At 41.0% G+C, this 11,744-nt stretch overlaps 1 protein-coding gene across 1 annotated transcript; it reads right to left on the bottom strand.

The window, feature by feature from the left end:
- Positions 1–8,171: 8,171 nt before the first annotated feature.
- Positions 8,172–10,802, bottom strand: LOC133931607 (large ribosomal subunit protein eL19-like). The gene is made up of 6 exons (XM_062378518.1): positions 10,649–10,802; positions 9,229–9,335; positions 9,008–9,130; positions 8,735–8,855; positions 8,507–8,617; positions 8,172–8,366 (listed from the first exon to the last, which is right to left on the bottom strand). The coding sequence occupies exons 1-6, from the start codon at positions 10,651–10,653 to the stop codon at positions 8,240–8,242; spliced, it is 594 nt and encodes a 197-aa protein (XP_062234502.1). The 5' UTR covers positions 10,654–10,802; the 3' UTR covers positions 8,172–8,239.
- Between the last annotated feature and the right edge of the window lie 942 nt (positions 10,803–11,744).

An 11,744-nucleotide genomic window follows, 5' to 3' on the forward strand; every position in this document is an offset into this window, starting at 1 on the left:
AAATGCAAATATGTGTTTTATTTGTGTAAATGCACAAAAGTATAGTAGCAGCCAAATTAACAAAAGTTTTAGAAGTAAAAAAAAGACCTACTTCTAGTGCAGACTGGGCCTTGTCACTGTATACTGTGTATGAATACATTTGAATTATGACTCATAGTATATAACCTTTTTTTTTGTTTGAAGAACTAGTTACTAAACTTGTAACGAGATTCTTGATTTCTTTTTCTTTTTTTTTACCCTCATGGTTGAATGCACTTATTGTAAGTCGCTTTGGATAAAAGCGTAAGCTAAATGATATGTAATGGAATGTAGCAATAAAATAAATAAATTGGTAATCACTCTGAAATGAATGTATTAAAATAAAAAGTAACACCAAAATCCAAAGGGATGAAATTTGTCTTGAAAGAAGAGGAAGAAATAGAAGAAGTCTGGCTGTGGCTCATTAGAAATGTGGGTTGTCCAAGGTGGTTCGATCTCCGGCTCGGCCCTCTGTGTGCAAAAGGGCTCTTTGTAAGAAACTGTACTTGAACCAACATCAGTTTGATAGAACTATTATAAATGACAGAAACTATTTCTGAGAAAAAAAAATTCCAACGTTTATTATGACCTTTTAGTTTGGTCCACATCCCTTTCCCAGAAGCGCTGAGTTTAAGGTTGAAGTTCTGCACTTTGACCTTTTATTAAATGTGCAATTTCACACCTAAATTCATAAACTGTAAAATCCCAACAGATAATGTTTCCCGTCATGGCCACAGATCCTCTTTCTCCTTTGAGTTGACAGTGCAGAGTCGGAGAAGACTGCTCTCTCTTAATGACCATAAATAATATGATTAACTCCCAATAAAAATCAATTGGCAACGGAGGAGCTGCTGGCAGCCCAAAGACTAGCTGGCAAAGCGAGTGTTGTGTGTGTGTGCGCGTGTGTGTGTTGTGTGTGTATGTGTGTGTGTGTCCCTGCTGTGGTGTGAGGAACATTTCTCAAATCATGACCCAGTTCCGTTATCAAACTGAATCAAATGTGATTTTCTTCTCTGCAGAGGGGGGAGAGAGACAGAAATGTGTGCAGCTGGCAGTACATCAAGCTACCGGGGTTTATAAAATTGCTGACTTTGGTGCTCAAGATTGCGCGGCTGGCGTTCCCTGCACTCACCGCACCAGCGATTGCATTCTCTCTTCGAAATCCTTGAAAAATTCTCATTCTGTGGCTCGAACAGCAGCGATGAGCACCTCCTGTGTGACCGGTACCGAATCATTTTCACCCTTCTCTCATGCTACATCCATCAACATCATGTCAAGACGGGGAAGGGCTTAGTTTGGGGCAACCACTTCTAACCCACAGTATCTAAGAGACGGCTCGAGTGTGGATCGTGCCCGCACCATGAAAGTGTTATAAAATGGCTCATTAAATGTGTCACATGTTACACAACCACTCGTCCAGTGCTGTTCACACATGTTTGGAGCTGAGCACCGCTGCTGGACCCACAGCAGGAGGTGAGGACTGCAGAGGGGCATTAAAGCAGGAACATATACTGTAGCAAATTCTGAAGGATAAGCCCCTGCTCAAAATAAAACTAATAATAGGTAAAAGGTAGGGAAGGGAAGGTAGGGAGGAGAAGAGAAGAGAAGTGGAAAATAAGGGTTTGGTGCTTGGCAGACAAAAAATAGACACCACTATATTCATTACTATTGAGGATGCAGTTCAATAAATCGACTCAAATGATTTATTACGTCATTATTATGATATCTGGCCTACAGTGACCCCCCCGGCAGGGATTCAGAACGCTCAGCAAAACAGAGATTAGGGAGTGAGGTTAATAAACCTCCCTCTGGGAAAATGTAGAGCCAGATTGGAATAATAAAAATGCCAAAGGGGAGGGTCACTCCAGCTTCAGTCTGGTTTCCATCGGTCCTGAGGGTCCTGGTTCTTTAGCCACTAAACACCGCTAGATTCACTAGCTGCCTGAAAACTGATGAGAGCAGTGAGCGGGAACAGAACTGTAACGTTGCAGTTCGACAAAAAAACGAAACAATAAGCTGAAAGGTGCTAAAATGAGACTAGAGAGAGGCTGATGGTTTTCTAATGGTGGGTATAACAAGCCCATCAACATGAGCTGTGTCCAGATAGAGGGGCCACCACCTCCTGAGGACACAGAGGCTGAACCGAAATGAGAGGTTCAGGTCCTCAGAGGGTTACCAGCTCGTCCCGCACTGACCACTGTCGCCTGGTAACAGGTCTGCAGATGGAAACGATAATAACCTTTAACACCCCTTTTTTTAACATGTGCATCGTTAGCATGATATTTAGATTTAAAAGTGTAGTCATCGGACGTTTTGTCACAAAGAGCAATGATTCCTGGGATAGGTTCAATCCAGAGAGGGATCCACTGGTTAGAGCCTCCATTGCTTGGGGATGAAAGGATGCATTTGTCAAAATGGGCCTATAGTCGAGCAGTGTGACTCAACTGGTCTTTAAATGGCGCCTATGAATTGGGGAGCAGCTATAGTCCACATACGTTAAAATGTTAAAACTGACAATGTTCCTGTATAGCAATGACATGTGTGGAAAGAGTAAAGTGAGTTTTTTTAAATGATTCAAGCCACTCACAACAACCAAGAGGCAGCTTTAGCATTTGATGGCTGCGCCTGGGTTTTTTAAAAACAACCTGTCATATGTGACTTGTCTTTCCCACCTCCTCCTCCTCTTCTTCTGTTGTCACCCTCCTCAGGTCCCTCCTGTGTTTACACTCTTCCAGACCCCTGGCGCACTGGACCATTAAAAATGAAGGAGGTACAGGGGGACGACATGTTTAATGCATGGTCTCATCTCCTGCCGCCGACGCTATCTCCGCTTCCTCAGGATGCCGCTTGCACAAACACTCTCTCGGTGACAGGAGCGAGCACTACACGGCACAGACCAGAGGTAGAATGGGGTTCACTGGGTTTCAGGGCTGCGAGTCTGACTGTGGTGTTGTTAGAGGTTGATCCGGACACACAGAGTACAGCGGGCCCCGGGGTGGACACATGAAAGCTGTCTTTGAAGCGTGCTACACTGGGAATGGCAGATTCGAGGGATCACATCTGCTTCTTTGCTTCTATAGAACAAGTCTTTTAAGGGGAGGCCCTGGGTGATTTACTGTTTATTCTTTACACACAATAAGAAGAGATCAAGAGAGTTTCATATATGCGGATGGATTAGCTTCAAAATATCTGAACAGTTTCCAGAATCAAAAAGGTAGTGAAAGGAATTTCTTCATTCCACTCAGTTTTCAGTCATATGTTCACTTTTTAAAATGGAAAATAACTTTTATTTGGTTACTCCTATCAGACAGCCATCATTTATTTAGTACTTTCATTTTATGGTGTGATGTGATATGAAGTGACAGGGGAAATGTGTGTGTCTGTTGCTGCCAAATAAGCTCTTTAGCCAACAGCATTGGCTGCACCCCACACTACAGTCAGCATTACTATAATTATTAGAAAAATCTGATTATATTAAGGACTCAAGCTTTTAAAAACTGGATCCAGCCCAAAAAGTCAATTTTTGGTGGCAAGGGATAACACACCAATTAACAAGATGACCCTTTTGCAATCATGCGATTGGTGGAGTGGCTTATTTAACATCCTACAGTGACATGTTTGAAGCGTGTGTTGAAGTGTGTAGATGACTCTTATTTTGGTTTGATTAATTCAGGGGCAATCACCTTCACTAGTGCCACTCACTGCAAAAACCCAAATTAATCCACAAATTACGGCGTCCAATCAAATGGTCCACAACCTTGAAGTGACCCTTCAGAGGTAATCGCACATGTTTCTTTGACTCAAGCCCTCGATGCCTCATGAAAACACAACACGAAGCTCCAGTCCCTCAGATTCACTCCACCTCCACACCTGCTTTCCCTCCACGCGTCACCACAAAGCCACTGTTCAATCGGATTAACTTCCACCTTTCATCAGCAAGATGATGATTTTTTTTTCTCTTGAAGCCATTACTTCACATCACGTTGATGCTGTTGGTCTCGAAAAACAAAGGTAGATCAAGAGGTCGTGGAGCTCAGCTCACGGACCAGGTCACTGGGGATGTGGCTCTTTGCTGGAGAGGAGTGTGTCCTCTACTTGCTTTACTGATCTTTGATGACGTGGTTTGAAAATGTTTTTTTGCTTTAGCGCCGATTCCAATTATTGACTCTGGAGGACGTCTTGTCCGGACTTGGCATCAGTGGCACAGTGTAAACTATTGATTTCAACTAAATAACTAACAAATTAGCTTAATTTATTTCATTTCATTGTTTAAATAAATGGATAAATAATGTGAATAAACCCCTGATATATTGGACCTTAAACTTCTAGTGAGCATTAAGCATGAATAGCTATGATTCAAGGTAGCTGTGCAGATTTTTCACCAGCTTGCATAAATGTCACTTTGCTTTCTCGCCCTAGCTCAGTTGTGTGGAAGCAGTAATTGCATTCACCTTGCTCTGAACTCTGTTTTAGTGAAAACTGCAGGGTTTTCAGCTTTGGGATTTTTTTTTTAAATAACGAAAGAGGATAAAAACATATGATTTTTAAGTCCCTGATCCTTTCCGCAGCTTTAACCGTACAGCTGCGCGTTTCCTCTCAAGCATACACGACTGGAAAGTGTGTTTGCCACAGGTTTCCATTCTTGCTTTACTTTCCCGACCTAAGCAGCTCGTGACCTGAGACGCTTTCCAAATCCAACATGCTCTCAAGTCTTGAAAGCACACTTCAAAATCCATTAAGTTTCTAAGAAAAGGATTTGAAATCCACTGGACAAGTTTTCTTTGTGCACTCCCTTCAGCTTTCTGCTCATATCACGGTGCATTTGTGGATCTGAAGATATTAATTTTTTAACTACTCTGCCTCAGCTCTTTTTCTTTATAAATATATAAATACTCTTCACATTTCATCACTCTATTGTTTTACTCGCCATAAGCCCAATTCACTCAAGTTGTCATTTAGTCTTATTCCCACAAAGGGCCCTCTGGCCTGTCCTCTTATGAAGAGCATAGGCAAAACGAATCTATTGAATTCAAAGTGTGTCACAGACTTTGGGGTCTCTGCCTTCACGGCTCAGGGATAAGGGGTAATTGGGGCCGCTGTGTCACACTAAAGATGCTTTGCTTGCTATCCGCTGCATTTCTCTCTCTCTCTCGCCGCCCAGTCAACAACTGTTTCTTGACAAACGGGCAGATGAAGAAAGAAGTACATCCTGCAGAGTGAGGAATCAGCAAGACGGGGAGAAGTTGGTAATAAGTCTTGCCTTGCCTGGTGTGTTTTTACAAAGAAAAGTGCAAGCTTTTGGGAATGGGGACAGACGCAGAAAGAAAAAGGGACGTTAAGGAGTCTGAGCACAAAGATGAAGACGTTGTGAAATACTGGGGGGGAAATGTTCTCTTCCCTTATTTACGAAATTGATGTGGGACACCGTGAAGAAACTGTCTGCACAGGGAGGGAGAACAGATTGACCAAACAACACAGTGCGTGACCATATTATGCTGAAAAGAGTCTTCATCCTAAATATCTTATTTACCAACAAACACAGCAGAGCACTCTCAGTCACAGCTGCAGCGTTGAGAATTATTCATTTTTTATTTGAATAAATTGATATGATAGCTTGATAATAAATCTAGAAAATGTTCCAACACATCATATGAGCCCATTTATTGCTCCTGTGATATCAGGTCTCATATCAGACAAGAGTTTAGTCAGGACCATGCGCTGTGCCCTGACCTCTGTGCACCTGAGTATCTAGTGTTGACATGTCATCCTACACCTCACTGAGCATGATGTTCTCGTACAGTAAGTCCAACACAACAAAGAACCTCAAGCTCAATTTTGATTCCATTAATTTGAGCACTCAGTATGTATCTGGGTGCATACGGCTGTGAAACAGTGTAAACGTGTAAAAGCACAGGAGCAGGTTTTTATGAGACTGAGGTGTCTATCTGAGCATGAGATCTGTATCTCTGATCAGTATCCATCCCAATATCAGTCCCTCTATCAATCTGTCCTCGAAAGAGACGAACATGGGAGAGAATGAAACCTCCTGATTCCTCCCCCTGCTCTCTGATGGTTTATCTCTCCATCTATAAACCAAAGCACATAGGTAATGGTGGTGGGAGAATAGAACATAATGACTATTTTCACTAGGGAAAGATAAGAAAGAGAGAGGATGAGGTTAATAATGTCACTTTCTGAGCAGTTGACTGTTTTGTGAGGTTAAGAATGTAGTGGATGAGCAACAGCTTATTATATCCCCACTCTAGAAAAAGAGGTCATCTAACCGGTGTGCGGGGGGTAATTATCTTAAATGTTAGATAACTGTTTCTATGTTTTGAAAAATCTGCCTTTAATTACTTTCATCTGAGATTGCATTAAAGATCCCCTGAACTCTTGAGGCGCGCTCCATTTGTTTTGCCTGGGTTGAAGGCCAATCGTAATAAAGAGTGCTGCTTCATTTCAGCTCATATTCCGCCGCTTATCTAATCCCATTAAGGCTGACGCTTCAGGAAACAGCAGTGCCTCCTGGTAATGAAGAAATACATTAACAGAGCTGCGAAATGGCTTCACTGCACAAAGCCAGTTTTCTCCTTCAGTAATCCCTGTCAGATCTCACGTCGATTGATACGACTGGTTGTCTTTATTTAGCCACAGCGGATCCATTGTAGTTTGCTATCACATTCGGTGTAACTGGGTTCTTAGCAAAAGTGCAATAGGTGAAGCTGTGTGAAGTCCTTACATCAGGATGTCCAGGTAAGCAGATGCGTTATGCCGAGTCAGCCTTCTCCTCAAGGCCTTTGAAACCCAGATTTCAGTGTCTGAAGCCTGGGTGATTGTTTATTCATGACGGTGAGTGATCCACAAGCAGCAACTACTACAACCCAGTGTAGAGACATGTAGACGTCTACCAGTGACATCCAACATGTGAACTCACTCTGAGCCATTTTGTGGGAGAAAACTAAGAGTGTTCATCCCTTTAGCTCTTAGTGTATAAATCTAAAAATTAAATATAATATGGAATTAGTATAACTACCTACTGTCCATTAGTTATCAGGCAATTCAAGTCACGGAAACACCAGCACCATTCATATGTGATCTGAATTATTGATTTAATCTACTTTGCATGGACCTGCCGAGAATTCCCTGCATATCTACACACAGATCTATTCTACACAGCAGCCTGACTCTACCAGTTAGTGAAGGATGCATGTGCTAACACTTCAGTCACACCTTCTCCAGGGAGCATGACAGAGAGAGAAGCCTTCAAGGCCTGAGCGAGAAGTGAGGCTGGAGCGTCGGCAGCTCTGCTTTAATGTGCAAATCAGTAACCATTATATAGACGGACGTGCTTTATAAAAGATGCATGTCAAAACAAAACTCAGAGGCATATTATCGAGCTACTAAGGATTCCTGAGGCTGGAGAATGGGCATTAGACTTCGATAAATCAGGGAAATTATTGTATGCAATAAATCTATGGTTTTGATGTAAATCACATAATCATTTGGATTATGCAACTGTTCTGGTCAAACCACCTGTCTTTGTTTCTGACAGCAGTGCAGTGGTGTGGCTGTAGACATGTGATTGAATTTTGTTAAACTGATCCAAGTCCCTGGGTTGAGTACAACTGATTATTGATTAGTAAATATCATTTAGAGTTAAAAAAGCTGCATGATTGAAATTAATATGGACATCTGAGATTGTGCTGACCAGAGTTAAAGCTGAGTTGAATGTTGTAGTCTGCTGCCACCTGTTGGACAGCTGACATGAGAACACAAGTCTAGAAGAAACGTTCTTTTAGCCCTATGAACAGAACTTCTCTAATAATCATTATCTTTAGAGAAAAATAAATTAAATTAATCCCAAAACCAAAAGAAAAAAGATTATGGTTGATCCATTGTTATAGTTTTGAGGTTCCTGTTGAATGATACCTTATACTTTTAAACAAATCGATTACTCGTTAAACCTACTTTTTACGCAAAGAGATTTATGTGACAACTTTTAATCAGCCTTGTATGTAATTTAAACCTGAGTGGATCAAACCACACTTTGTAGATTTGTAATTGTCTTTTGGGGGAAAAATGTAAATCCCTGCGTTACACTAAAACAATCAAGTCATTAAATATAAATACAACAAACAGACAAATAACAATGATACATTTGTCCAAATTTATTAACCAACAAAACAGGGAATCTGAGACCGAAAGAAAAATCCATTTAGATTCACTTCTTTGTTGCTTCTTCCTCCTCTGCCAAGGTCTTGAGCATCTCTTCTTTCTTGGCCAGGATACGCTCCTCTCGGCGTTTGCGGGCCTCCTTTGTCTTTGAGCGGCGAGCCTCAGCCTGGTCACTGCATCGGAGAAGGGAAGGTGGAAATGGAGAGAAAATTAGCTCATTGATGCAAAATAAAATCAATAACATCCAGCTCCAGACAACTGCAAGAGTAGGCCATGAAATAATACAAAATATCTAAATGAAAGAGGGTCTTACGAGAGAAGCTTCTTGCGAGCCTTATCGGCCTTCAGCTTGTGGATGTGCTCCATCAGGATGCGCTTGTTTTTGAAGACATTACCCTTGGCCCTCAGGTAGAGACTGTGGTACCTGGTGGAAACAGTAAATACTTCAGAGTGACACAAAGAAGAAAGAGCCCTTCCTGAAAATAGATTTAGAAATACTGTCTCTTGTTCATTAGCATTGAGCGCTGGAGTTCATACTTACATGTGCCTGTCAATCTTCTTGGACTCCCTGTAGCGACGAAGAAGACGACGCAGGATTCTCATGCGCCTCATCCAGGACAGCTTTTCTGGCATACGAGCATTGGCTGTACCCTTTCTCTTACCTGGTTGGAGGAAGCAAAAATATATATTGTTTAAATAGATATGGCAACGTTAACCAATGGTCATACATTATATACATTTTTCTAATACTGCAATTACAGTATGGGAAAGGTGGAAAATTGACAGGAACATTACGTGCGAATCAGTTACGCACCATAACCAGTGTGACGTCCCTTGCGGCGTGCCAGCGTGTTCTTGCGGCAGCGAGCACGGGAATGGACCGTCACAGGTTTCCTGATGATCAAGCCATCCTTCACCAGTTTTCTGATCTGCTGGCCTGCAGGACAAATGCAATAGAGACAAAGGATGAGCTCTGGGGCTGAGTTAAACAGTTTAACACAGTGAGAACTATCGAAGGCAAAGTCAACAACTCACGAGAGTTTGCGTTCGCAATCTCATTGGTCTCGTTGGGGTCTAGCCAAACCTTCCCTTTGCCACAACGCAAGACGCTGGACGCCAAGCGCTTCTGGAGCCTGAGCATGCTGGTTAAAATAATGAGAAATAGTAGTTAACAAAAAATGCATAGTGTTTAGGAGCTTCTATGAGCATATGAGACTTGGAAGGGGTCCCTCTTTAAGCGCCAAGCTGTTGGAAAAGCCTGCTTGAAGACATGAGATCAGCCGAAAGTGTTGAAATCTTTACACGCAACCTAAAACCTCTTCAGCCAGTTTTATGAACCCATTTTAATTCTATTCCATTTGCCTTCCTGCCAAAATATTACTACCAGTAATATGTATACTATATTTGTATCCTTTTTGGTGTTTTCTTCTTTTCAAATCTTTGTATTGTTATTAAAGCTTTAAAATTGTCTTATTCTTGTCTCATCAGTAAATTGTGAAGCACTTCAAATGGCACAAACATTTTTTGAAGGGTTCATAGAAGTAAAAGTTTGTTTAAAGTGAAGATCACACATAAGTATGATATCTACAATCTTTCATTGCCTGAAATTACGAATTCAAATCAATTGAATAATTTAGGTAACATCCAGGTTTTTATTTGTGCTTAAAATACTTTCACTAAGTTGTCAATTCATTACTCACTTTAGCACTGACAGACAAGGTTATTGGCAAGTGAGGTTAATTCTGCATTTCTAAATCTGGTTGGGAAATGGAAAATCACGTTAACCAAAGAAACACAAAGTATTTATAATTCAAGAACACCTGCTACTTTAATTTAGATATTAACTTATTTACAGGACAGGTGCAACGTCCGCTGGTTGTCTCAATAGGTCTGGTAGGTTGAATTGTCATTGATTTCTTATTTATAAATTACTTTCCCTGTGTTTTGCAAGTCATGCTGAATAACTAAATCCAACTCGTTTAGCCTTAAGTAACCCTAACTTACGTGATACAGGTCGTCAGCAGTCACGGCCGGTTGAGGTAGATCAGGTTGAAAAGGAGGTAGCAGACATGTGATTGATTGGACGTGTTATGGTATATTAACTGAATTTCAACAGAGAGACAGATCCGTACACTGGAGGAAGCTAACAGCTAACAGTGGCGTGACTGACATTTAACCGTGTTCGCTCAAAATAAGATCCAGTTCCTGACTGGTTAGCCACCGAGGAGCTGTTGTGCTTCAGTAGCATGTTGTGACATGTTAGCCCTGCTAACGTGGCTAAGTTAGCTAGCTCACCAACACAGGCCCCGAGGAGACTTCAGATAAAATATAGAAGAATTCACTCCACACCGAGCGGAACTATAGGTCGCCATGTTTTTACATTAACAGAACTTCCCCCATGTTAAGTGTTTGCTGAGAGTATAAAGAGATTTTAATGGTGATGCGTGTTTCTTACCTCATGGCTGCCGCTAGCTACTGAGAAACTGAAGAAACCGGAAGTCCGGGGACTTGCTATTATAAGGACAATAACGTGGGTGAATCAATTAACAATATCAGAAAATTATGAATATAGGTAGGTTTGATTTGTGATCGTAAACACTGAAGCTTCGCTTAAAATGTTAGTATTTATTTTTGACATCCATAGCTTACTCTCCTTAAAAAAATGTTTAAGTGATTAGATTGAACCCCTCCCCCTCATCACAGAAGAGTGGTACGGTCCAATAGGATGTATTTCAGAGGTCTGTCCACTAGAGGGGGCGCTACCTCCATGTAAAGGTCTTTTTACGTTTAATTGACTGTAGTTAAAACAATCCTGCTCTTTGTATTAGTCTATTTCTAAATAAAAGTGAATTTACCTTTTTCGAAGTGTTACATCTTGAACACACACACACACACAGTAGGGTTTGTTAAACAATCTCAACAATGAAACTAAATAATCTAAAAACTTATAAGAAAAAAGCCAGTTTGTTGAGGAAATGCAATGTTTCGTCCTGATTTGTTTTGGAAGATGAATCCTCATGTGAGTTACTTTGAATTGTATAAAATTAAGTGTGACTAAGGGACTAACAGAGGGATGTGAGCTGTGAAAGAGGCGTTCTTCTTTCTGCTCCTTTTCAATATAGATTTGAGCTTTGTGGTTGCATCTAAAGAGGAACAGGATCTATTGGCAGAAACTGAATATAAAATAAACATTGTGACGTTTCACCAGTGTGTTTTATCTTAATCCCACGAATTGTTGTTTCTTTACCCTAAAATGGGCCCTTTATACATATCAGGAGCAGGTCCTCTCTACGGAGGCCAACATTTTTTTCCCAGTTGTCCAAACTGGACAAACTAGAAACCTTTTGAGTTTCAATGACACCTGAAGGCTACTACAGGTTCTCCTTCATGCTTAGAAGGGTGTTCTGCTGCAGCATGCAACTTCACCACTAAATTCTACACACTGAACCTTTCAATTGTTTTGTTTGGTCGATGAATAAAATAAACTTTTATAAAATAATAATAATATGAATATATGAATGAATGTAGGAGAGGATGAATACATCTGAAGC

The sequence above is a fragment of the Platichthys flesus genome, chromosome 20 (assembly GCF_949316205.1).
Source record: "Platichthys flesus chromosome 20, fPlaFle2.1, whole genome shotgun sequence".
Lineage (NCBI taxonomy): Eukaryota > Metazoa > Chordata > Actinopteri > Pleuronectiformes > Pleuronectidae > Platichthys > Platichthys flesus.

Bases quoted from the DNA above. Each gene is read 5' to 3' on its own strand.
- LOC133931607 (XM_062378518.1), bottom strand. The intron at 9,131-9,228 runs GTGAGTTGTTGA...TTTGTCCTGCAG, and splicing joins GATTGCGAACGCAAACTCTC to GCCAGCAGATCAGAAAACTG. The intron at 8,856-9,007 runs GTGCGTAACTGA...TCCTCCAACCAG, and splicing joins GGGACGTCACACTGGTTATG to GTAAGAGAAAGGGTACAGCC.